The sequence below is a fragment of the Lissotriton helveticus genome, chromosome 7, assembly GCF_964261635.1.
Source record: "Lissotriton helveticus chromosome 7, aLisHel1.1, whole genome shotgun sequence".
Classification (NCBI taxonomy): Eukaryota; Metazoa; Chordata; class Amphibia; order Caudata; family Salamandridae; genus Lissotriton; species Lissotriton helveticus.
In genome coordinates, this window is record NC_136068.1 from 1,101,157,403 (window position 1) to 1,101,183,491 (window position 26,089).

Sequence of the window (26,089 nt, forward strand, 5' to 3'; positions counted from 1 at the left end):
CTATCAGCAACGCTTATCTCCACAGCGATAACATTTCATGCGCAAGCTGCCAAATCCAGCAATAATCGCACAACATTTGGCGATAGCTTGATGATAGGGCAGGGCAGACTTAGCCATTATATCCACCTTCCATTGGATATAATGGCTGAGTCAGACTGAAAGCAGGCGTAAGGAAAGTAGCGGTAACTGCAGTTAGCGCTACTTTTCTTATCCCTAAGCAGGTTAGCGTGCAGCTTACTGATAGGAGAAATGTCTGTTAGCGACATTTCTCACGTTATTTTGGGGAGGAACGCCCACTTTGCATCTCATTAGAGATGCCAAGTTGGGCGTTAAGGGAAAGTGCACTGAGGCATGGATTCACGCGATAGCGTGACCTTGCTAATAGTGCGGTAAAATTATCGCCGCTTTACGCCCGAAAACAGACGCTAAAGCAGCAATAATTTTATCGTGGCGCCTTTTTCATATGCCCCTTAATTGTTGATGATACAGCAGATGATTTAAACAAAATTAATGTTCAATGTTAAAGCGGTTGTTTTCCCGTAACATGCTTTTCCCAGCTTGGTTATCTTTCACAGATTCACAACTTTGCTAACTAACAGAGAATCGTGGAATCGACATAAAAATCAAATTTTTAGGTTGAAGCCTAACAGACAGTGCAGTTTTCTAAAGACATCTTGGGGACATTCAGAAAGCTTTCCTGGGAGTGCTTTCTGCCCATTGCTTAGCACTGGCTTTGTGGTTTGTAACTCAAATTTTCTAGCTGTCTATTTGCTGTCTTTGTTTGTTTTAAGCTGTCCAGGATGAGTTTGTCCCTCCCAAGGAGTAAAGCCCTTTCACACCAACTCCCCTTTTATTCGTCCAGGAGTGATCCTTTCTGTATACAGGCCTGTAAGTCTTATACTTATCTTTTCACAATTGCTATGCATTTGAAAACAGATGTCAAATGTCAGTCTCTTTATTCTGAGGGAGAGAGCTAGATGTTTACTTTTCTTTCTTTGACTCTAAAGTGAAAGGATTTATGTGACAATCTTGCTAAATACTGGGGATAGGAAAGGTCTTCTTTTTCTAGCACACAACATTTAAATGAACTGTGCAAGTATTTCAGAATATATCAGAATTATAAACACACAAATGAAGAATATTTTTGTTAATTCTGAACAGTGTTGGAAACAAATACTTTAATATGACCAAAACAAAACACACTAGGTGATGCCATTTCCGCACATCATCGTTTTTGTGCTCTATAGTTTTATTAGTAAAACTATAGGTTTGTGCAAATGTAATGGTCATTTCAATTGGAAATGTGTTTTCTGTATTGGCAGTGTGCTACCATGCCATGCATACTCCACTCTGCTCTACACCGCTCCACTGCACTCTACTCTGCACCACTCCACTTTACACCACTCCACGTCACTGCACTCTGTGCCACTCCACTATGTACCATTCCACTCTATTCCATTCCACTCTACATTACTCCACTCTACGCCAGTTCACTCTATGCCACTTTACTCTACTCCACTGCACTCTTTGCCAGTGCACTCTACATCACTCCAGTCTAGGCTACTCCAATCTACCCTGCACAGCTCCACTCTACGCCACTCTACAGCACTGCACTCGATGCCAATGCACTTTAATCTGTAACTCTCAACTCTATGCCCTGCACTCTATGTCAATCCACTGTATTCTACTCTGCACCACGGCACTCCATGACACTGCACACTACACCACTTTACTCTACACCACTACACTCTGAACAATCTATGCCACAGCACTCTGCCCTACACTATTGCACTATGCCCCACTCAACGCCACTCCACTCTATAACACAGCACTCTAAGCCGCTCTACTCTACACAGCTGCACTGTACGTCACCACACTTTCTGCCAATGCACACTACACAATTCTACACCACTGCTCTCTATGGCACTCTACTCTGCAACAAAGCACTCTTCACCACTGTACTCTGCATCACTCCATTGTATACCACTGCACTCTATGCCACTCCACGCTGCACCACTCCTGTCCACTGCACTCTCTGTCACTCTACTCTGCTCAGCAGCACTGCACTCTATGCCTCTGCATTCCACGTTACTATACTCTGAAACAATGTATGCCAATGCACTCTACACTAGTCTACTCTACACCAATTTACTCCATGCCTCTCTACTATACACCAATGCACTCTACTCCATTGCACACTACACCACTCCAGTCTGGGCCACTCAAAGGTACTCAGCACAACTCCACTCTTCGCCACTCTCCAACACTGCACTCTATGTCGTTGCACTCTATGCCATTACATTCAATGCCAATGCACTTTACTCTAAAACACTCAAATCTGCCTCTGCACTTTACACCAATCCACTCTCCACCACTCTGATCTACTCTACACCACTGTACTCTCTGCCACTGCATTCTGCAACACTTTACTCCACGCCCTTACACTGTATGCCACTGCAATATGTGCTACTTCACTCTACTCTGAAACAATCTACTCTACTCCACTGCACTCTACGCTACTCCACTCTGTGCCACACCACGCCACTCCCCGTAATACACTGCACTCTACTCTAAGCCACTGTACTCTAAGCTACTGTACTCTACACAGCTGCACTTATGTCACTACACTCTATGCCAATGCACTCTACATGTTTCTATACCACTGCTCTCTACGACACTCTACTCTGCAACACTGCACTCTCCACCATTGAACTGTGCATCACTTCACTCTATGCCACTGCACTCTACACCACTCTGCACCACTCTACGCCACTGCACTCTCTACCTCTCTATGTCACTCTACTCTACAAAACTGCTCTCTACCCCACTGCAATCTACTCTGCAATATTACTCTCTGCACAACTGCTCTCTATCATACACAACTCTAATCTATGCCACTATATTCTACGACACTGCATTGTAATGCGCTGAATTCTATGCCACTGCATTCTACACCACTGGTCACTATACCCTGCAAAACTCTACGACAAAGCACTCTACCCCAGTCCACTCTACTCTATGCCACTCTATACCACTGCACACTACGCCACTGCACTCTACTCAGCACCACTGTATCCAACGCCACTACAATCTATGCCACTCTACTCAACACCACTCATCTCCATTTCACTGCACTCTACTCCAATGCACTCAACACCACTGCACCCTGGCAGCCCATAATGCTAAGATAATATTCATATCAGGAGGAGTTAGCTTTTTCAGAGTTAGCTACATAATACCAGTCAGATAGTATTACTGAATACACATGCATTTACTTTACAAGTCTTGAAGCAAAAGTGGTGAGCTAGGGAGCTGTAATCATATTGGTGCAGGCACAGACTTTCAAGGCAGTAGTTTTGGCAGAAGTCCTTTATGTCCTACTCTGAGTAACCCAGCCTATCCTTACATTTTCAACTCAATTAGGAAATTGGTAGGATCAGTGATCCATTAAGGCCCAAGCACATCACCAAGTCACCACAACAAATGACCACCAGGTGACACAAAATGTCACCTGTGAACTTCAAATGTTTAATATTGCCAAACGCTACGTCAATTTCTGCACCAGAACTAGAGCTTGGGACATGAACCATTAAAACCATGAATGAGAAGACCCGCCAGAAGTTATTAGGCTAAGATAGCTGGTGAATAGTCTCATGAATGGAATCTGTGATGAAAGTAAAGCAGGGTGACACAGATGTCTGGCCTCCACGTACCAAATATGAGGAGGATTTTCAGTCATTTCCACTACCACCTTGATAATATAGTAAGTCAGTACAAAAGCTCAGTGGGTTAATACCTGGGCTTTTCGAGTTCGGTGCATAACCATCATGCCATAGGTTTGATTCTCAGCAAGGAAGACTCAGCTGTTCAACATTTGTAGTATTGAGTTTTGTACTACTAAAATACAATAGTGCAAGGAGGATCGGCTAAAGATGCCTCTGTCTCACTGGCTTTCCTGCTCACCGATGGGATGCTTGCCATTTAATGCCTGACTTTCTTGGTCTCTTCCTTGATATTACATTGATATTTACCCTCTGCCCAAACAGTTTCACTTTCATATTTGATTCTGACACTTACATCTTGACATCTCACCTTGCAGTTTGACTCTTAACCATGACACTCACCCCCTCACCTCTGACATTCATTTTCTGCTACTGATCCATGTCATGTTATTAAACACCTGACGTGGCACCTCAATGTCTATTTCTGGATCTTACACTAATATTTAGGATTCCCAATGAGATATTCATGCTGTATCCCATGACATATGATTTTGCTCTCCAGGTACTTACCCCTTGCCCAGTGACTTCGAAGGACCGGGACCTTCTCTTCCTTCGTTTGGCCTCCTGCATCTCCTCTCGCTTGTCCAACTTTTTGGTTCCTTTCTTCTGGGCCCGCAGCCACATGGCGGGTGAGTTAGTGTCTGGGTTGACTCCCTGGGAGGTGATCATCTCACCAGTGCTGGTGGAGAGGTTGTCCTCACTGGCTGCATGCTGCAAGATAGGACTGGGTGGGCGCTTGTGGGCAGGGCTTCCTTGAAAAGATGGGTCCTCTGTCTCACTGAGCGAATGCAGTGATAAATTGCTGCGCTCTTTCATGGGCTCCAACAGGTGCAAGCGGTCAGTCTCGAGCGCCTTGGAGCGGCGACGGGCGGCTTTTACGGCGATGCTCTTGGTGTTTTTTAAGATGGTCGTCCTCTCTGTGGAATTAAGGATGGCATGGGACAGTTAGAGCTGGTACGTGTCAGGCACAGGAGGGTAAAAATCATAACATGCAGATGAATCATGCACTGTTTCTAGAGCAGGCTTTACCTCTTCCTGTAGAGAGCCCCCACCCTTATTTCACTTCAGTGAAGATCGTATTCTGAAAAGAGTCCATTATGCCAGGTTTGAAAGTAAACACATAGAAGTTTTCGCTCCTGTGGAGGACTTTACTCTCCAGACTTGGACCTCTCATAATTACTAAATTCAACCTAAAATACACCCAAGTGTCCAGAAACGACTCACTTTGCAATGCAAACTCCACTGCTCATTCCTATGGCCGCTACTATGTGAAAATGCAATTTTTGTTGAAACTTACCTTTGCGAGCCAGCATGGTCTCTGGAATATTCTCGATGCTGTCAGGAGAAGAGTTTAAATGACTGCTCACGCTAACCATGCTGTCCCGGGGAGGATACTGCAGGGAAATAGGACATGTTCACATATACATTAAAGAAGAGGAACCGACAAAACCAAAACAAGTGGAAGGGAGACAGAAAGAGGCATTTGCTTGTGTTTTAGGGACTTGTTAGCTCTGGCTTGACAGAGTATCTGCCAGCAGGCAGGTTGTTAGCATTTTTTTTTCCTAAAGAGAGTGGGCTTTGGCTGTGTCCGGTGTTCTATTTCTCTCTCATCTGATGCTATTGGCTGTAAGGAGTATCAATCAACCCTTCATAGAGTCGTTGCATTACAATGCAAGAGCGTCTGTTGCACACCTCAAAGTTCACCAAAGCATGACACAGTCAATTATTTATCTCACTGATGCATTACCTTCAGAAGGCAATTATTTTTTTTGTTTTTTTCAGAGCAGGCGATTTTTAAATATTTCAGTCAGGGCTCAAAATGCAAGCCAGACCTATTGGTTTTGCCAGTGCTTGTTTAAAGACTAACAGTTGAAGTTTATCACCCAGTACACAGTGTGAGCTTCGGCCAATAAATTGCTGAGCTAACAATGAGGGCTGCACTTCATGGTTAAAATGTCTGATTCTCTCATTTTGCTAATTGTGGTGAAGGTCTTTGATGTTCTGCCTGCTGGGGATGTTGCCAAGCCCTGCATCATGTGGTGTTAAAGAAAGCTTATGGCCTGCTCCCTATTGCACATATATCACTGACCCCTATAACTGAAAATTCCCCGTCCTGACTGTAAATGTTCCTCGGGCAGATATGTAAAACTGAGAGGAAATTGCAGAGGAAATCTCCAGCAGACCTAGTTTTAAAATAGGCAGAGAGGTTTGGTCTCCCACCCAATTACATCACTTTGCCTGTTTCTTCAGTGGGTAAACATGGGGCTCAAATATTCTCACTTACAAAAGAAGGGCCGGCGTTGTTTACCCTTTGAGAAAAGGTCCCCATCATCAAAATGCTGCGGTAGTTCTGGGTAGTCGGAGTCCTTCCGTTACCAGCTAAGTAAAATCAAGCTGGTATCCGTCCATCACCACCCCCTTTTGTACCACTTTGTTCGCCATAAGTTGGCAGGGTATTCTCAGACTTGAATCCCTTTCTCACTTTGCCACTGGATTCAAGCAAGCCGGGCTGAAGACGGCTGAAATGCCAGAAACCGGTCCTCGGAAGTTTGTTTCCGGTCGAGGGAAGGCAAGGCTTGGCAGTTCGGGCTGGACTATTCCCATGAGGCACAGGGTCAGACTGATTTGCATATGGCCATGTCTAAACTGGGGTGGCAGAGTGGGCTAAAGAACGGTGATGGATTAAACCCAGATCTGTTGACTGGGTGTGAGTGTTTGATTGGTTCGGATGCTCCGTCCATCACCACCCCCTTTTGTACCACGGTATCCGAGGCAAGCAGAGGAATTGGAAACGAATTTGCACATGGCGGGCACACATCAGATTGGGTTTCCGACTACTGTGTACCAGAGATGTGATATTGATCAGTAGGAGTAACTCGCCCACAGATTTAATTCATCGGAGTAGATCATTGCGTAATGGAGCAAAGACTACCCCCTGCAATGGGTTAATCAACTGTCCAGTGCTATTGTCTGCCCCTTTACATAACAAGTCCCCTGGTGTTAGATATAGACACATGGGGACATATTTACAAGCCCCTAGCGCCATCACAATGTCATTTTCAGTGACCTTGTGATGGCGATAGGGGCCTCACCTTATTTACAAGGCAGCGTTAAGCCACTTAACGTGCCTTAACGCTGCCTTGTAAATAAGGCCTCCTTTCACTCTATGCTTAGCGTGAAAGGGGAGGGCAAGGGATGGTGCTGGGGGCGTTCCACCGCAACACCCATTGATTCTGACATTGCTTCCTAGTTAAAAGGGAGGCGTAAATAGAAGGCAGTGCCATAATTAAAACCATGGAAAATCTGGTCTTACCCTGGCACAACAAGGAGAAATTTTCTATTTCTCCTCGTTTTTGCTGTTTTCATGTGTGCTACGTTGTGCAGCTCACATGAAAACACCAAAAGGCCAATGATTGTTTATGTACAGGAAGGTCCCCCTTCCTGCACATAAACAATCTTTTTTTCAAAATGCCGTTTAGCATTTAAAGATTGTTTATGTGCAGGCAGGGGGACCTTCATGTACATAAACAATCTTCCCCTGAATACGGACACACTTGCACTATGGTGCAAGGGTGCCTGCATTGGCGCTAGGCTGCTAAACTTAGCGCCAGTGCAGATGGAAATGCAGGGCTACACCATATTCTTGTAAATATGGTGCAGCTCTGCGTTTCAGAAGTTGTGGAGCTTGTCCTTAAGCAAGGAGGCTAACGACACGCTCCGCCACTTCTTTGTAAATATGCCCCATGGCATCTAATGCTGGCGATAGAGCAGTGTTAGTGAGGCACTATTTTCCAGCACACGCAGGTGATATTAAACTTTTTTGACCAGCTATGCCTGATAAGTGGCGCCTAAATGCCACATTTGCCTCCCTTGAGGTGAAGACATTACATGATCTGTCCTCTTTCAACTGGATCTTCGCTTTGCTCTGACATCTAGTGGAGTAAATAGGTCATGCTTTGCCTTCTGTTGCCTGTAAAATGTCAATTTCTGAGCCCAGGTGGTGGTGATATGTCATGTTCTGCATTATGTAGGTGTGCTGTCATGCTTAGGTCCATGATAGTGGTGAGATGTCATGCTCTGCCACTTGAAGAAGCTTTACCCCATGGTGGTGACATTATGTGACTCCCTTGGCACTGGCTGGGGTGAGATGTCATGGCCTGTCCTTTATTGGGCCTGATATCATCGTATGAAGTCTGATGGTGAAGAGAAACAGGGGCTTTTTACAAGAGAATGGCGGAGCTCAGTGGTTTGCTAAAATTTCTACGCCGGGCTCCGCAATTCTGAAAACACAGGGATGCTCCGTATTTACACAGTGCACCGCTGTGTTTTCCCTAGTGCAGGGGCTAAATTCAGCTGCGTAGCTCCACCACAGGCACCCTTGCACCATGCAAGGGTGCCTGCGTTAAAGGAATGATTGTTTATGTGCAGGAAGGTGCCCCTTCCTATACATAGACAATCACTAATAGTGATTTGTAACTCTTATGTGTGCTGCATTGCGCAGCACACAAACAAGTTGCAAATCGTCACTTTTTAAAAATTATTGTTTATGTGCAGGAAAGGACGCCTTCTTGCACATAAACAAACATTCATGGCGATTTGTTGTTTCTATGTGTACACACATAGAAACAGCAAAAACAAGGAGAAATTCATAATTTCTCCTCATTTCACCATGTTAAGACCAGGTTATTTTTGGTCTTAATTTTGGCTTTATCCCTTGTTTACGCTACCGTTGTAAACAGTGGGCAGTGACAAAATCAATGGGTGTTGTGATGGAACGCCCACGTCTACACCCATGTCCGGCCCCTTTAACGCAAAGTGTAGCATGAAAGGGGGCCTTATTTACAAGGCGGCATTAAGCCACGTTGAGTAAATAAAGTGAAGGGTTTATCGCCACAGGAACCTCACAAAAAGTGACGTTTCTGTGGTGATAAGCCCTTGTAAATATGCCCCGCAGTCTTCTACATTCCAGCCATAGAGATGAGATATGGTTGTAGCTATTATACCGGGAAAAAGTCATGTTCTGGCTTACTTGTGCACATTGGCCACAAAAGGTCCTAGTTAATATACAGCACCACATAAGTCTTTCTGTGAGGGAGCAGGAATCACTCACCTCCTGTGTCACCATGCCATTCACATGAATGGGTGGTGGAGTCATCACCATAGAGCTTTTGATCTGCCTGGCACGGGGACTGGTCCGGAAAACTCTTCCTATGTCCGAGCTGGAAAGACAGATGTGAAAAGCTGACAGAAAGCACCATTAGAGTACTTGCAGACCTCTGGCTATGTAATTTCTTTTATTTCAGATAACTGAGAGCTTCCACTTATCATTCGTGTGTCCAAATGTGTGTTATGTGTTCCATACTATTTGTGTGCTGAAATCAAAAGTGTAAAAACGTTCCCTGAAAGGCCAAAACAATGTTGTCATTTTAGGTCTCACCTACAGACTGCTTCTGTCTATGTCGAAAGACATAATGTAAATACCAATACTTGCCATGGATTTTGGATCAGCACATTGCTTAGCATTGGTTGGCATTCTTGCCTATCTAATTGGATTTCTTTTTTTACCATCCTTTCAGTTGGATGACGTGTCCTTCCACTGATCTCATTTAGGGAATTACATTTACCTTTTGCTTTTGGCACTCCATGAGTCTGCATGTGTTTTCTTGCTCCCTGCCTCTCCACTTGGATGCTGCTTCTATGTTCCGAACCCCTTCCACCACGCTGTCTCAACCCCAAACTCGTCATGGTTTTCCCAACCCTCACTGTCCCACTCGGCAATTTTTCATATCCAAATCCCCCCTTTCCCCAGGGCTGATACCTTGCCCATCCAAGATACGCATGCTCACTGCTGGCATTTGGTGTTTACTTCTTCCCAACACCCCTCTCTTACTCCATTGCACCCCCACCTGCCCAGTTTTTATTTTAAAAAAATCCTCCTTCCTTTTAGGAGATCCCTGCAAGTGCACTTTGAAATCAGGACAATGAACATACATCATGTATATAAACGTTTTCTTAATTTACTGATCTTAAGGTTTCTATCTTGGAAAGGTAAATAAGGAAAAGGCTGCAGCTGCGTCATGATGCATTCACACAGATACGTCATCACTGTAGTATGTTTTTTTAAGGTCCGACCGTTGAGGCACCTGTCAGCTTCCTTCTAGCAAGCTTCACTTTGGTTGATTGTCCGCTACCTGTGGCTGCTGCGCCCCTGCGGAAGTTAAATCCAGGTCACTGTGACCCTGTGATCCTGTTCTAGGTATCCTACTCTGGATCCTTGTCAAGCAGGGTAGAGGCTGCCTCCACGGGAATTACAATTAATATGGCTGATATCATATACATCAGCAAGCTTATATCTTAGAGTTCTGATGGTAGCACAGCTTGTTCGCGTACATCTCTGGATACAGTGATCAGTGCAACTCCCACCCAGCCCCTATCCCACTGTATTCTTGTAGTGCTAACCCACAAGGGGACTTCATTGGCATAAACAAAAATGTCAGGCATTCGTGTATAATGCCAATATCTATGCACCAATTTATCTGCAAAGGAAGAGTGTCATTACCAGTGTTTTATTCAATTATATGCAGTGAACAGCTAGTTCAACAAATTGATATGAGGAATACATTGCACTTAAAGAGGCCCTACCAAATAATGGAAGGACGATTCCTTACAGACTTGTGGGTTGCTGCTAGTGTAGCACGGCGTGTCAACCCCCCATATGGTGATGGGAACCATGGATACCCCCCAACTTGCAAAGCCAAGGACAGGGAGCAATCCTTCCAGATGCTTAGCTCGGAAGTGTGCACATTCATGGCTTCTGTTGTGTCCTTGTATGCAGTGCGGGTAAGGGTGTGAGCATTTGTTCCTCCCTTCCAAGCAATCTGTTTTGGTAAGTAGGGTAATTCCTTTTTATAACACAGCACAGTAGTCCAAATTTCTCTGAGTGAAGGTAGTTATTTTATTTTCATTCACCGCTTTATTGATCCATTTCACTCGTGCTGCCTTGGCTACGGATTTATCCAGGGACTTTTTGAAAATCTGAAATTTCAGATGTTTTTTGCATGTTGCCCTGAAACAAATTAAAATGTATTCACCATCGTCAGACAGCATGTCTTTTGAACATAATGATTAGCCTTAAGAAAGCCCTGGCTCAACTTACCACAAAAGGGCAAAACACGTGTCAGCTGTTCCCTTTCTCTAAACACCTTCCATCAAATAAGTCAAAAAAAGTGAAATGGATCAATAAAGCTGTGAATGATAATAAAAAAACTACCTTCACTCAAACAAATTTGGACTACTGAGCGGGGTTATAAAAAAGAATTACCCTACTTACCAAAACAGATTGCTTGGAAGGGAGGAACATATGCTCACACCCTCACCCCCACTTGCTAATACGAGGCTGGAAAGGTCCAGAGCTTCGAGCAAAGTTCCTCCAGTACCTTAGGAATTCATATCCAGAACCAGGATTCCTGGACCGTTTGCTTCCCTTTGAATCCCTTGTATGGAGTGCACCTCACAGTGGTGGCTCCAACGCTATGGCGGAGGAGTGTCGCCCCACTGCTTTCACGCCGTGCTGGAAGCAAAAACATAAACTGATAATAACTTTCAGTTATGATGATTTTATGTTTGTGCTGCTTTGCGGACAGGCGGGTGTGAGGGGCTGTTCTGCTCTGCTCTTGGAGCAGAGGAGGAGTGGTTTGCCCACTCCTAAGTGCGTAATGACTGTTTGGTCGGCTCTCTTGAGCAGGCCAAACCAGTCCTGCGCACTTTCCCCGTTCTTCATGCAGGCTGTATTACAGCCTGCATGGACAACATGCCCACCCCTCCTGCACCGCACTCAGAACAATAATTTATGCTGCATTGCAGTGTTGTGATTGGCTTAGGCGAGGGAGCCTGGCTGCCTGCTTCCTGCTCTTGAAGTCGGAGGCAGGAGAGCAGGAGCAAAGAAGGGGGACCGGGCAGTAAGCTAAGTTCTATATTTTTTTAAATTAAAAAAATTATTCATACTCTCTCCCGTAATAGCTACCTCCCCCAACCCCATGTGTGGCCCTGCAACCTCCTGCGCCCGACCTCTTACCTGCCAGCTATGCGGCCACCACTGGCATCTCATACTTGTGTACCAGATGAGACAATTTATGGCATTTTTTATGCAAGACTCTGAAGTGTTTTTTTTTTTTACAAATCCTGTTTGTTAGCCGGGGCCCAAAGCAGGAATCGCCCTTAAGGTAATGGGCATGTTTCCCTTCCTTAGTTGTGCTGAGTCGTGCTCTTATGCTGGCATCCTCTCTCCTCAGAAGAGCATATGGGCATTTTAAGAAGGAAAAATGACTCTTGATCTGAAATCAGCACGCTGAATACATACTTGTCAATACTCTTTGCCCAAACAAGGTAGGCTTTCGGGTGTCAAAGGTATTATTAGCGTACAGAAATCACAGACAGTAGAATTTCGATTGCCTCTCTTTTTAAACTAGCCAGTTATGGAAACGGAAAAAATAGCTCTATTATAAAAAATACAACAATAACACTTGAAAACCCTTTTGTTTATTTTATTAGTCACACTAAAAAGAATTATAATGATGCGGTGCAGCTTGTCTCACCCCCAGGATCCAATAAAATACTTTATTTGTACAAGGAACAGCATCCTGCAAACTTCCCCTCTGCTGAACACTCCTACAGCCAGTACAGGCTTTTTAGGTCTCGCCTAGGTAGCGCATGCACCACGTGCGCTGTCTCTTCGAGACATGCGCTATCTACTCTAAGGGGTATCAGTCATGCTCATGTTTTTAATTGGCTAGTTTGTGTGCCTCTCTAAATTCATTAATTTTCATTGGTAAATTGTGGGCATTTTCTCTCTTTTTGGTGTGTGTTTTCCCTCCAATGGCTACTGGCCCTGTAACAGGTCTTATTTCGCTTCTTGCCATTATTTTGTGCACTCGTTTTTTTGATTGCCTCGGCTTGTGTGTTTGAAATGTTGTCTTTGATGAATTTCAGAGGCAAATGTGTTCCGCTCATGTTTTCAACAACACACTTTTTTTTTTACTTCAGAAACACACTGGCTAATCTCTGCTGACTGCATAATCTGTTTTGCCCGTCACTTAATCTCCCCTTGCCCCACACCACCTCACCCTGTAGTGTAGTTCCTATTATCCCAATAGGCTCTGCGCATTGGAATATTATCTTCAATAGTATAGACCTAGGGCAGAGGTTAACTAGGTCTTCTACTGACGATATTAGACTTAAAGTTTTTGGTTTTGCCAGCTAGCTCAGAGTTCACTAGAAACTTTCTCGAATAGACAAGGAGGAGTTTAACTTCCCTGGATAGACAAGAAGGGATTTAGTTTCTGACAACCATAGAACATGACAACTTTGCTCTCCCCCAATCAAGAGTGTATCTCTAGAGTCGTGTGAAAACAAAAGACTACTTATTTTACTCAGTCAGTACGTGCATTCTTAGTTTCACCAGTTTGTAGAGAAAAGGAAGAGACGGGCGTGTTCAATAAAAGATGTTATTTATTGATCAGTCTCTTTTCTCGTACAAGAGAAATGAATCGATATTATTGCGATACTTATGGTTAAGTAAAGTGCATACAATAAAAGCAGAAGAATAAAATAATACTGCAGAAGCATTGATATGGTTTCTAAGCCATATGATAGTTAAAATTGATAAAATAGATACATACATATATACATTTGACTAACCGTACTCAACTGGTGCTTCTAACCACGCCTACCCCAGCGTACCTGACCTAAGCCTAATACGTGGGCGGGAGTAGATAAGTAGCAGTTTAAGTTAAGTTTGTTTTGCCAAGTGACTGACTCAAGAATTCTCTGCAAGGGGTTGTTCAGTTCTGTACCTGAGATCTAGAATGGTTGAGGGCTGGTATCTCTCGTCTCTGGTCTTGATATTCCAGCTGCCTGCGAGGGCTGCTTGGAAGCGCCGGAGCTGGATTTCTCGGCAGGAGAAAAACAGCGCCTCGTTCTCAGCGCGTCAGGAAGGCGGGGCAGCGCGTGTGGGCTTCGCTCTCTGCTGGGCTCCTCAGCGCGTCTCGCTGCTCCGATCTCGTCACCACCGCGTGTGTTTGCTTAAGGCAATGTCGGTAATATTTATACCTGTAAGGTGTCGAGATTGACGTAAGGATGGACATGGATACGTCAATAAGGATGTCATACGAACGGGATTGTTCGCACATTCTTTTGCTGAAGTTCTCGGTGAAATCAAAACAATGGCCGCAGGGATTTTCCCAGGTTGTCATAGGTTTGATTTGTTTTGAGAACTCCGTATGCCTTATCAGGGGCTGGAGGAATAGTGCTTGTCTAATTAGATGGCATGCGTTATTACCTAATCAGATAACACGTTTCTGTGCCGTGGTGTGGCTTAATCAGATAACGGTTTTGCCCCGTGGGTCGGCTGCTAGTTAAGTATTAACCAGAACAGGGCCGGGAATAGGGGAATCGATTCAGAACCTATAGGAATACATCACAACCCCTCCCACAACAGTGCTTGGCCGCCCCACCACACCTTCAACATCGCTGCTCGGTCAGTACTTCTTCATCTTATCTCGACTTGGCAGAGTCGGCAGCTCTGGATGTTATGCGTTTGCATAAGAAAGTGCTCATCTGACGCCATTTCAATTTCCCAACACATTCACACCCAACTACAGAAGAAAGCTTTCCCATGGTCAAGTATTTTTATTTATTCAGACACAGCACCCCTATGTGTTTGCGAGGCTTCTTGCGGGCATCACACCCCTTCCTCCATACCTGTGTGAACCAGCCTGAGTACGCCGGAGTGGAGGAGGATGCGCTGCCTGTAATATGTTGCCATTCACCATAGGCTTTACAATGTTAAGATGGCCATAGCTTTGATCTGGAGGTGCCTGTCGGGACACACCCTGTGAGGTTTTAGCACATCCCGGTGCACGCCTTAAGGTAATACTAGATAAGTGTTTTGGGTGATTGTGCACAGAGCACCGAAGAGCCATTGGTGCTTGTTTTGGGAAAATTGCATGAGGTGAAGTTATATTGCACACTGGAGGGTTGTGCTCTGCCCCTTCTGTACTCTGTACTACTTCGACAACTACTTCTCTCCAGGGGCAAATGGAACAGCTTCGCAGTGGTGGAGCAGGGCTGAGGATGGTTGGGATTCCAGAGAGGAATAAAAAAGCTTTCCAGCGTGAGCCTACATAGGCACATACATGACAGCTGGAGCTGTGTCAGGGGAGCACACAGTCATGTACCCTAAAGAATCTGTGAAGATGAGCATGGTGCCAGGATGTTAATGAAGGGATCTTCTCCTAACAATCATTTCACCAACTCTGCAACCAACACCTCTCATCCCTTTGAGTTGTTTAGTGTTACTCCTAAAACTTAAATATTCCCCAAGAAACTGCGGTTTCTACTATGGTATTCCGCAGTACAGTAATGCTTATAATGAGCCTTCTGAGTATTCCAGGCCGCCATGGGGGGCACTTGCTTTATGAACAAGCTACACTGTGTACTTACAATGGACTTACTATTCCCAGTGCTGCTGCCCTCAACCTCACTTTGTGTGCACTTAATTGTCTCGGCATGCACAGATTGTGTTTCATTTCATTAAAATACACTTAGCAGCTGCAAATGCACAGGATGGTATACAGTCAAAATATCGAGTTTTTAATATCGACTAGACACAATATTAAGTAAAAATATGGAATGGACATAATATCGACTAGACATAATATAGACAACAAAAATATCGACTAGAACATTTTAATATCGAATAGAATGGACATAATATCGCATCAAAAATATAGAATGGACATAATATCGACTAGACATACTATAGACAACAAAAATATTGAATTTAATGTAAGTTAATATTATTTATTATTTTTTGTGTAATATTCTGTAGCGGGTTGTGGATTTATAGGGGAATAGGGTGGGAAGTTATTTAACTATAATGAATTAAAAATGTTAATTTATTTATTATTAATTATTTTGAATTAATTGTTAATTAATTATTAATTGGTAATTAATTAAAATATAATTGGTAAATAATTGTAATTGATTAATTGATAAATATGTTAATTTTAGTAATTTATTTTCTGTTTCGGGTTGTGGGTTTATAGGGGAATAGGGTGGAAAGTAATTTAATAGTAAGTAATTATATTAATTAAATATTTTTTTGTGTCTAATTTTTATTTATTTTTATATTGTAAATTAATTTATTGGTAATTGGTAAATAAGTAGTATTAGTAGGTCATTTGCATTATTAGTTAATTTTTATTTGTAATTTTAATTGAATAATGAATATATTTTATACAATTTTAAAATAATTTAATTATTTTGTAATAGAAATTATTATTTATGTTATTTATATTTATATATGAAGTATTTACTTTCCCTACTATTGCATTCACTGGAGTGGGAATAGTAATTTTTACCCCTACGCTATCCAACGCTTTCCCTACTGTTGCACTCACTGGAGTGGGAATAGTAATTTTTACCCCTACGCTATCCAACGCTTTCCCTACTGTTGCACTCTCTGGAGTTGGAATAGTAATTTTTACCCCTATGCTATCCACCGCTTTCCCTACTGTTGCATTCTCTGGAGTAGGAATAGTCATTTTTACCCCTACGCTATCCAACGTTTTCCCTACTGTTGCACTCACTGGAGTGGGAATAGTAATTTAAATCCCTACGCTATCCAATGCTTTCCCTACTGTTGCTCTCTTTGGAGTGGAAATAGTAATTTTTACCCTCTCACTATCAAACGCTTGCCCTACTGTTGCACTCTCTGGAGTGGGAATAGTAGTTTTTACTCCTACGCTATCCAACGCTTTCCCTACTGTTGCACTCACTGGAGTGGGAATAGTTATTTAAACCCTTACGCTATCCAATGCTTTCCCTACTGTTGCGCTCACTGGTGTGGGAATAGTAATTTTTAACCTTACGCTATCCAACGCTTTCCCTACTGTTGCGCTCTTTGGAGTGGGAATAGTAATCTTTATCCCTACGCTATCCAACGCTTTCCCTACTGTACTCTCTGGAGTGTGAATAGTAAATTTAACCCTCTCGCTATCCTACGGAAAAAATATTGTATATGTTTTGTTAATAATATGTAAATTGATACTTGTATAGTGAACTAGTCACCCACAAGGGACTCAAGGTGCTTGTACGAATACCGCTGTGGAACCCATCCTGGCTTTCCCTGTGAGGTGTACACTCCTGGGAACCCCCAAGGTGGAGGCCAGGCATCCTTAGCGTTGTGGAGATTAGGCAAGCTATTGCCCAGAGTTGCAGAGTGGGACTCCATGAATGGAATAGGCACCGAGGGGAGAATTATCAGGTCCGTGGAATTTTTGAGCCCAAGACCTGGCGAGGCAGGGAATTGAACCCTGGTCCCAGGTTAGACCTCTGCATCAGGGTCTGCCGCTCTAACCATTGAGCCACACTTCTCCACTGTATGTATGTATGTGTATATATATATATATATATATATATATATATATATATATATATATATATATATATATATATATATATATATATATATATATATATATATATATATATATATATATATATATATATATATATATATATATATATATATATATATATATATATATATATATATATATATATATATATATATATATATTCACTGAAAAAACCATTGGTTATAGACCATATATAGTTAGGAATTAGCATTTAAAAAACCTTATTTTACTCACACAAAACCATTGAAATTCCATATATAGTTAGTTGCACTGACTATATATCGCGCACCCGCAATCCATATTACATCATTCATGACATGGTCAGTGACATCACTGATGACATCTCAAATGACATCACTGATGACATCACTGATGACATCTCATTTGACATTACTGATCACATCACTGATGACATCATTCATGTGATGATACGATGAACCTCTTCAGACTCTAATATAACCTTAGATACACTCAGTGTAAACAGACACCTTGGAACTCGGACGCTTGTCTGCTAGGGCTTGGGCTCCATTCTCGAAAGCGTCCCCTCAGCCTTGAAGATTCTACAAAAGTCTTGGGGGCCCCCGACTCCCGCAGGCTTCTGGTGGGGAGCGGCTGCCATGATTGCTCGTGGAATGGCCACGACGGAGCTACGAGATGGTGGTGCTCTCATGCTGACGCCAGCTTCAGTCTGAAACATCCAGAAACACTGTAGACTACCAATTCGATCAGTTCCGGTAGCGCCCCAACGTGACCCGGTAGAGAAGAACTTGCCCTCCCCTTTTTGACTGATGGTTCTTGTTGCCTGTCCCTTCTGTTGTCATTTAACAGAACTATTTAGCCTGCTGAAAGGGGTTGTGTTCCGACCGCTGGTTGGTGGAGACATTTTGACTATATTCTGGACCTGCGTTGTCGCGTAATGCGTCATATGACGCGCCGCGTTAGCGCATCCGGAAGTGCTCCGATGCGCGAAGCGCAGCTTCCCGGAAGCGATCCGGGGCGCGGCGCGCAGCGCGTAACGTAAGCATAACAGGTCATGTGACTTGTTAATAAAACTTTTCATTGGTTCATTTTACTTTTCTTATTCTAATGATGAAAGGCTTGGTCATATGACGTAAAAATTACACTTTTTATTACTTTCGAACATTATTTTTTCTTAAACATATATGTTATAATGTTCCAGGCTAATGTACTTTCCCGGAAAATTTACAACTGTCCTGCAAGTAAAATATATTCCTTTTTCGAGAAAAAGGGCGTTTCTTCGTCCCATGACGGAGCCGTTGAGCAAAAGAGGCTCGGCCTGCTGTCTTAGTCGCCGATACGCCTGAATATCAGATTCTTATCGATCACTTTATGTTGCAGGAGTAGAAAACACAACAGCCCTTGACCATTTATCTTTACTGCGTACCTGCGTATTATACCTTTTACCCTTCATGTAATTGGACTGCTTTATTTCACTTGCCTTTTACTGATTCGAAAACAGTGACTATTATTAAAAACTTTACCAATGTAAATACTACTACCATGTTTTCTTTTAAAAACCTTTATTGTGAAAATGTCAGTATACAAATACGGGCCTATAACCACGTGGGCCGGCCACGGAGCAAACTGTAATCGTATATGATGAGGAGACATTTACACTGTAGAGGAACGTAACGGGCGGGCCATTAGGTTGCAAGAACTAAGGTGTCTAACAGTTGCGGAATCGGTGGACGTACATTTTATAATTAAAAAACGACAGGGCCAGTTACAATAAAATTATCTAGATATACATTTGCGGGCAAGTACCATGGGTGACGTTAATTCGAACTTTCAATAGTACAGTAATCAATAACACATCAGAACTTAATATCAATAGGGATGTCGAAATATTCAATCAATTCTCGTCCCCGCCCGCCATGTGCTTCAAAACTGCATACGTATCTCGTGATATCAAGGTTGTGCAACCAGTACACAACAAGGAGTTACGAGTCCCATTTATTCCGGCGCCATTTTGGGCGAGGACGGGCAGGTCCAGGATATAGTCAAAATGTCTCCACCAACCATCGACTATGATGATGTTCATATGCTGTATTTATTAGAGTAACACTCATCTGTCCACATGAAATTTATTTGCCACAATTACCATAACTATATATTTTTTCGGTTCCTCTGGAGAGTACATCGTGGCAGATGAGGCAGGTAACGTTCCGGGCATTTACCTTTTTTGCATGTAGAGGAAAGGAAAAAAAATTCGAGCGTCCGAGTTCTAAGGTGTCCCAGGGCCATTTTAGTGGACCAGGCCCAAATCCAAAGAACAGGCCGCCATTTTGAGAGTCCTGTTGCAGCCGCCTGTCGCTGTAGCAGCAAGAGCGGGCTAAACTCAGCTAGACGGCGCTCCATTGAAGTAACATAGACTTGCTGAGGATCTTTCATCTTTTCAACACACACCAGTGCGGCAACTTGCTAGACACCACCTCGGTGCCATCCTGATCTCGGCGCCCCACTGCAGATGAAGTGCCTCCACATGGAGGGAGAGACTCGTTTGCGCCGCCTCCCCCCCGCTTCTCAGAACTCTCAACTATGACACCACCTCGGTGCCATCCAGATCTTGGCGCCTTGTGCTGGTTCCGGCCTATTCACACATCGGTCCGCTACTGACGCCACCTCACAGGCCAACGGGGCGCCCCACGCCGACTTTCGGCGCAGCATTGTAGGATGGCCACACCAGTGCGGCAACTTGCTGGACACCACCTCGGTGCCATCCGGATCTTGGCGCGTTGTGCTGCCTTCGGCCTATTCGCACATCGGTCCGCTACTGACGCCGCCTCATCTTGGGGGCGACGCACAGCATCACATTGCTTTCCAATGCAGTCAGATCCTCAAACAGCCCCCACTGACTGACGCGAACTCACAGGCCAACGGGGCGCCCCACGCCGACTTTCGGCGCAGCATTGTAGGATGGCCACACCAGTGCGGCAACTTGCTGGACACCACCTCGGTGCCATCCGGATCTTGGTGCGTTGTGCTGCCTTCGGCCTATTCGCACATCGGTCCGCTACTGACGCCGCCTCATCTTGGGGGCGACGCACAGCATCACATTGCTTTCCAATGCAGTCAGATCCTCAAACAGCCCCCACTGACTGACGTGAACTCACAGGCCAACGGGGCGCCCCACGCCGACTTTCGGCGCAACATTGTAGGATGGCCACACCAGTGCGGCAACTTGCTGGACACCACCTCGGTGCCATCCGGATCTTGGCGCGTTGTGCTGCCTTCGGCCTATTCACACATCGGTCCGCTACTGACGCCGCCTCATCTTGGGGGCGACGCACAGCATCACATTGCTTTCCAATACAGTCAGATCCTCAAACAGCCCCCACTGACTGACGCGAACTCACAGGCCAACGGGGCGCCCCACGCCGACTTTCGGCGCAGCATTGTAGGATGGCCACACCAGTGCGGCAACTTGCTGGACACCACCTCGGTGCCATCCGGATCTTGGCGCGTTGTGCTGCCTTCGGCCTATTCGCACATCGGTCCGCTACTGACGCCGCCTCACGTGCCAACGGATTTTCTACGCTTTTTATAGCCCTATGCCGCATAACAGGTCATGTGACTTGTTTATAAAACTTTTCATTGGTTCATTTTACTTTTGGTTTCCTAATGATGGAAGGCTTGATCATATGACCTAAAAATACACTTTTCATTGGATTAAAAAAAAAAAAAATTCCCAAACGATGAAAGCCCCACCTTGTTTCTGGATGTTTCAGACTGAAGCTGGCGTCAGCATGAAAGCACCACCATCTCGTGGCTCCGTCGTGGTCATTCCGCGAGCAATCATGGCAGCCGCTCCCCACCGGAAGCCTGCAGGAGTCGGTGGCCCCCATGACTTTTGTAGAATCTTCAAGGCTAAGGGGACGCTTTCGAGAATGGGGTCCAAGACCTAGTAGACAAGCGTCCGAGTTCCAAAGTGTCCCAGGGCCATTTCAGTGGACCAGGCCCAAAAAGGAAAGAGCCTGCCGCCATTTTGAGAGTCCTGTGGCAGCCGCCTATCGCTGCACCGCAAGAGTGGGCGCAACTCAGCTGAATGGCGGATTTTGGCACAGTGTACCAAAAGCGGGCGGAATGGCAACTGAAACGGTAAAGGGGCGCCCCACTACAGCAGACGAGCCTCCACCTCGGGAGGCCCGTTCACGCCGCCTCACCCCCCCCCCCCGGGGCGCCCCACGCCGTTATTCGGAGCAGCATTGTAGGATACCAAAACCAGTGCGCCAACTTACTGGACATCACCTGGGTGCCATCCACATCTCAGCGCGTTCTGCTGCCTTGGGACTATTCGCACAACAGACCGCTACTGACGAGGCCTCCCCCCGCACCCCCCGGGACGCCCCACGGAATGGCAACTGAAACCGTAAAGGGGCGCCCCACTACAGCAGACGAGCCTCCACCTGGGGAGGCCCGTTCACGCCGCCTCACCCCCCCCCCCCCCCGGGGCGCCCCACGCCGTTATTCAGAGCAGCATTGTAGGATACCAAAACCAGTGCGGCAACTTACTGGACATCACCTGGGTGCCATCCACATCTCAGCGCGTTCTGCTGCCTTGGGACTATTCGCACAACAGACCGCTACTGACGAGGCCTCCCCCCGCACCCCCCGGGACGCCCCACGCCGTTTTTCAGAGGATACCAAAAACCAGTGCGGCACCCAGGTAACATCACCTGGGTGCCGTCCACAACTCAGCACGTTGTGCTGCCTTGGGACTATTCGCACAAAACACAGCTACTGACCATTGTTGCTTCTTTTTTTAAAAAAATGTTTAAATGTATTTACTGTTTTTGTTGCGTTGTATATATTTATAAGTTATTAAAGTTTTATAATCCTACTACTTTGTTGGAGTGCTATATATTTTTAATGTGACACATAATTGTAAAAACTTTGATGTACAAAGAGGCATCCCTGGAATCTTCCGCTTCAGGCTCAGTCCCCTCCCCAATCACAATACAGGATGGTTTTCAGATAGCAGGAACGCGTGTGGTGTGACGGATCTCATCGGGTGGGGGCCTTGATCTACTGTAACTCCTTTGAAGAGGGGTGATTCTTTACAGCTGGGGCCATAAACTACATCTGCATGGCTAGGTGATAGCCTGGGACCGGCCTGGACAATCGGACACAGAGGAAGAGGAGTGTCAGAGGGTGCGGTAGTGAATAGGGCGAAAGGGAGGTGTCGGGCGGGCACAGGGTGTGATTCTCAAGGAAGAGCAGCGCAGATGGGGGGAGGTTTATTGCCCATGCATAAGACAGAGAGCGGGGGTGACCAGTGCCTGGGGGAGATGCTTGCGAGGGTGGGGACCCATGCTAAGGATCGACAGCGTGCAGAGAGTGGGTCTGGTCAAGGCATCTAAAATGGCTGCCGTGCACGACAAAAGTGTGGCATTTGAAAAAAGGCAAGATGGCGCAGACAATGTTTATCAACACTTCCTGATTTCCTTCGAATCGAATGTTAACAGACGTTATCTCTCCCACACTACCGGTCCCCCTGGGCTTAAATGCCGAGATGGTAGGGACTGCATCCCGTGGAGATAGGCCGAGACGTCACTCAGCAAAAAAAAAAAAAAAAAGTCTATAAACATACAATAAGTTAAAAGTCAATCATTCTTGTTTCCTTGTAGTACGCTCCCCAGTCCGCTTTCCGTTACGCGTACCGGGCGCACCCCACGATAAAAAACGATTTTTTTTTAATTATTTTTTTTTGCCCCGCGGGGCCCTTTTAAAGCCTCCACATCAAACCTAGGGGATCAGGGAGGATCTACTATGCCCCCTTATGGTCATTTGCCCCTTCGCTTTGGCCTCCTCTTGTCTCTCGATCCTACCGAGAGACAAGATGGCGGCCGCTACGGACTGTTTGGAATGTTTACAGACACCGGAGAGCCAATCAGCTTCGTTTCGCAAAGCTCCGTAACGCGAAAAGTACGCGAACCGGATCGCTGCCCGGAGCGCTGTTACAGATATATATCTTTTTTTGAACGTTAATTTCTCAAAATCCACTGGAGCACATATATTGAGACCTAGCAAAGGCACATCGGGCTAACAGTCCCTACAATTTTGCCAAGTTTCGTGCAAATCCATTCAGCCGTTCGGGCTAAAAGTGAGGCCAACCGCCCTATGGAAATTAACATGGGAAAAACGCGTTTTGGGACCCCCCTTTTTTCTCGGCCCCCCCTTGACAAACCCCCCCAAATTTTCAGGGGCTGCTCAGAAACAAAATGTTCCATTTTCCTGAAAATTTCAGCCAATTCCGTCCACAAACGCCAAAGTTATTAGACATAGAATTTTCAAAAATCCCATAGAGAAAAAATCCTAACTATATATACCTACTGGCAACCGCCAGTAGGTAATATATATATATATATATATATATATATATATATATATATATATATATATATATATATATATATATATATATATATATATATATATATATGTGTGTGTGTGTGTGTGTGTGTGTGTGTGTGTGTGCTTTTAACTTTTTTTTAAAAGTTACATTGATTATTTATTAATTTAAAGTTTATTTAAGTATTTTAAGTATGTTTCAATTAATTATATTTATTAATATATTACTTTAAAATTACTTTTAAGATATTTTAAAAAAATCGATATTTTGACTGTCTATATTTTTTCCTATCGATATTTTGGAGTCGATATTTTTGTACTTACCTGTTTGTAGATAGGAAGTCGATATTCTGGCATTCTATATTTTTACCTCGATATTTTGGCTAGTCGATATTTTGACTGTCGATATTCTGTCAGGGATCCGCACAGGATAGTAGATTGAAAAATAGCACCAGTTGTCGAGCCTGCAACACAGTTCCTAGGTGGCCATTAACTAGATGCAATGGTATGGCTATGTCTGTATTTTGTACATAATTGGATAGCTCCTAAGAGAAGGTCAAAGTTATAACAGATAGACAGCAGCTATAAAAGTTTATAAATAAGGGGGGGAAGGTGTATGCATAAAGCATAAGGCATTTAAAACCCCGCCCGATTTGTTGCAGGGAAGCACAACTTTTGCTTGCAACTTACATGGTATTGTGGCAGCACTCCCACAAGCAGGAAACTTTCTAATTAAACGGTCAAATATTGCTCTCCTTTGTGGTCCTGGTGCCACAGTCACGGTAACGGGCTAGTAGTTACACTTTATAAGATTACTGATTGATTGATTGATTGATTGAATGATTGATTGATTGATCTTCTGGGCTACAGGCCGCAGTCGCCTAGTACTTTATTATTGCAACTGATTTACTTGATTTCATTTTTCCTTACTGCTTTTGTTAACCTGTTGGCTGGGCTGGTATACTGTTCCCCTCTACCAATCTGGCTGCCTATTGCACTCATTCGCACTCTACCATTACCAGTGCTCCCGTGCCTGGTCCTTTCTTTATCTGCTGGGCCTACCCCTTTCTTTATCTCAATGCACCATCGCCCAAAATGTACATGCCGGTGTGCATTCAAACCCTGCTGCTATTCAAAGCGCACACCTCTGCGGCTCGTCCTTCAGGCTCCTGCCATTCTCTGGTATCCAGCCCCACATTGTTGAATGTCTCATTCAAATATGGCTGTAACACCCCTTCACTTAATTTTAGAGCATTATTACCTTATTAACCTAACTAATCTGTAAATATTTGGCATTTTTCAAACAGGCGGTTCTCGACTGGAGACACAGTTTCCTTCCCCGCAACCCAGTGAAACCACTACTGGCACCCAGCTGCAGACAATATGCTGCAAGGCTAAATGCTTATAAGGCCCCAAAGGCAAGACTGATTGCATTGCAAATGCTTGTTTTGTAGTGCCGTCTCACATCAGTAGCCTCATGGAGCAACTCAGTGGCACGTGGTAATCCTATAACATGCCTCGGGGACAAGATCAACAGCTTCAAATTTCAGTTTCTCTCTGGGAGTGAGGGGAATATGCAGAAGCAATGTACAAGTCAGTCTGCAGATCAATTTTTGTCGTGCAGAACCTAGATAGGATCCCTGTAAATTCTCTCAGACTTTTGTTGAGGCTTCCTTGTTGGTTAACTTCTTTGAACAACAGCTAAGTAGGTTGCTTCAGGTCAATAGACTCTGCGAGGGCTTGGTTCACCATGTCCGTTTCCAGGATGGATTATCATGAGCCTAAGCAGAACCATCATTTTAAGGGAATGGAAAACGGTAGAATGGTAGAGGAACTTTTTGGCTTTTAACAATACCCTCACAATTTAAAAGCCATCACCTTCACCTAGATCGTGTCCCTGGCAAAACTTAAAGTTTATCAGACTTCCCTAGATATTTGGTGGTGGCAGAAGCCTGGACCTTTTCTTGCCTGAAGACACATTACTTGTTGATGTATATCATCACTAGGAACATGAACTTGTATGACCTATAGTAAATTAGCTTTTCCTTAAGTTCCCCTGATCCCTGACATGAAGATGCAATGGCAAGTGAAAAAATTCCAGTCCTGTTACAATAAAAAAGACAAATCAAAACATACAAAGCTGACTGAAATCTGTTAACTTTAGAGCCTCACAAAAGCTCATGCTAATAGATATTTATTAGCTGCCTCTCTCCAAGAAACCATTAAATCTGCAGCTTTAATTAAATTGCTGGAGATTCCAGGTGGATCCTTCTTTAAAAAGATAATGAACCCAAATAGTGTCAATCAGCAGTTCCAAGACTTGAACCTGGCCAATGGACATCTTGAGTTCCACATCAGAATCTTGCAAAGAAAACTTCATTATACATGGCTGGCATTCTTCCCTATTGTGCAACCCACCAACACAAGTACCTACAATCTGTTTGGTAAATAAAGTGT

General features: G+C 44.4%; 1 protein-coding gene across 2 annotated transcripts in view; it reads right to left on the reverse strand.

The window, feature by feature from the left end:
* KIF19 (kinesin family member 19) overlaps window positions 1-26,089 on the reverse strand; it is a 425,797-nt gene that overhangs the window by 10,669 nt on the left and 389,039 nt on the right. For both annotated transcript variants that reach the window (XM_078654238.1, XM_078654237.1), the window contains exons 16-18: window positions 8,893-9,001; window positions 5,080-5,176; window positions 4,293-4,699 (exon numbers count right to left, since the gene is read on the reverse strand). In XM_078654238.1, the coding sequence (XP_078510364.1) occupies window positions 4,293-4,699; window positions 5,080-5,176; window positions 8,893-9,001 (613 nt within the window). The remainder of the gene's footprint in view (window positions 1-4,292; window positions 4,700-5,079; window positions 5,177-8,892; window positions 9,002-26,089) is intronic.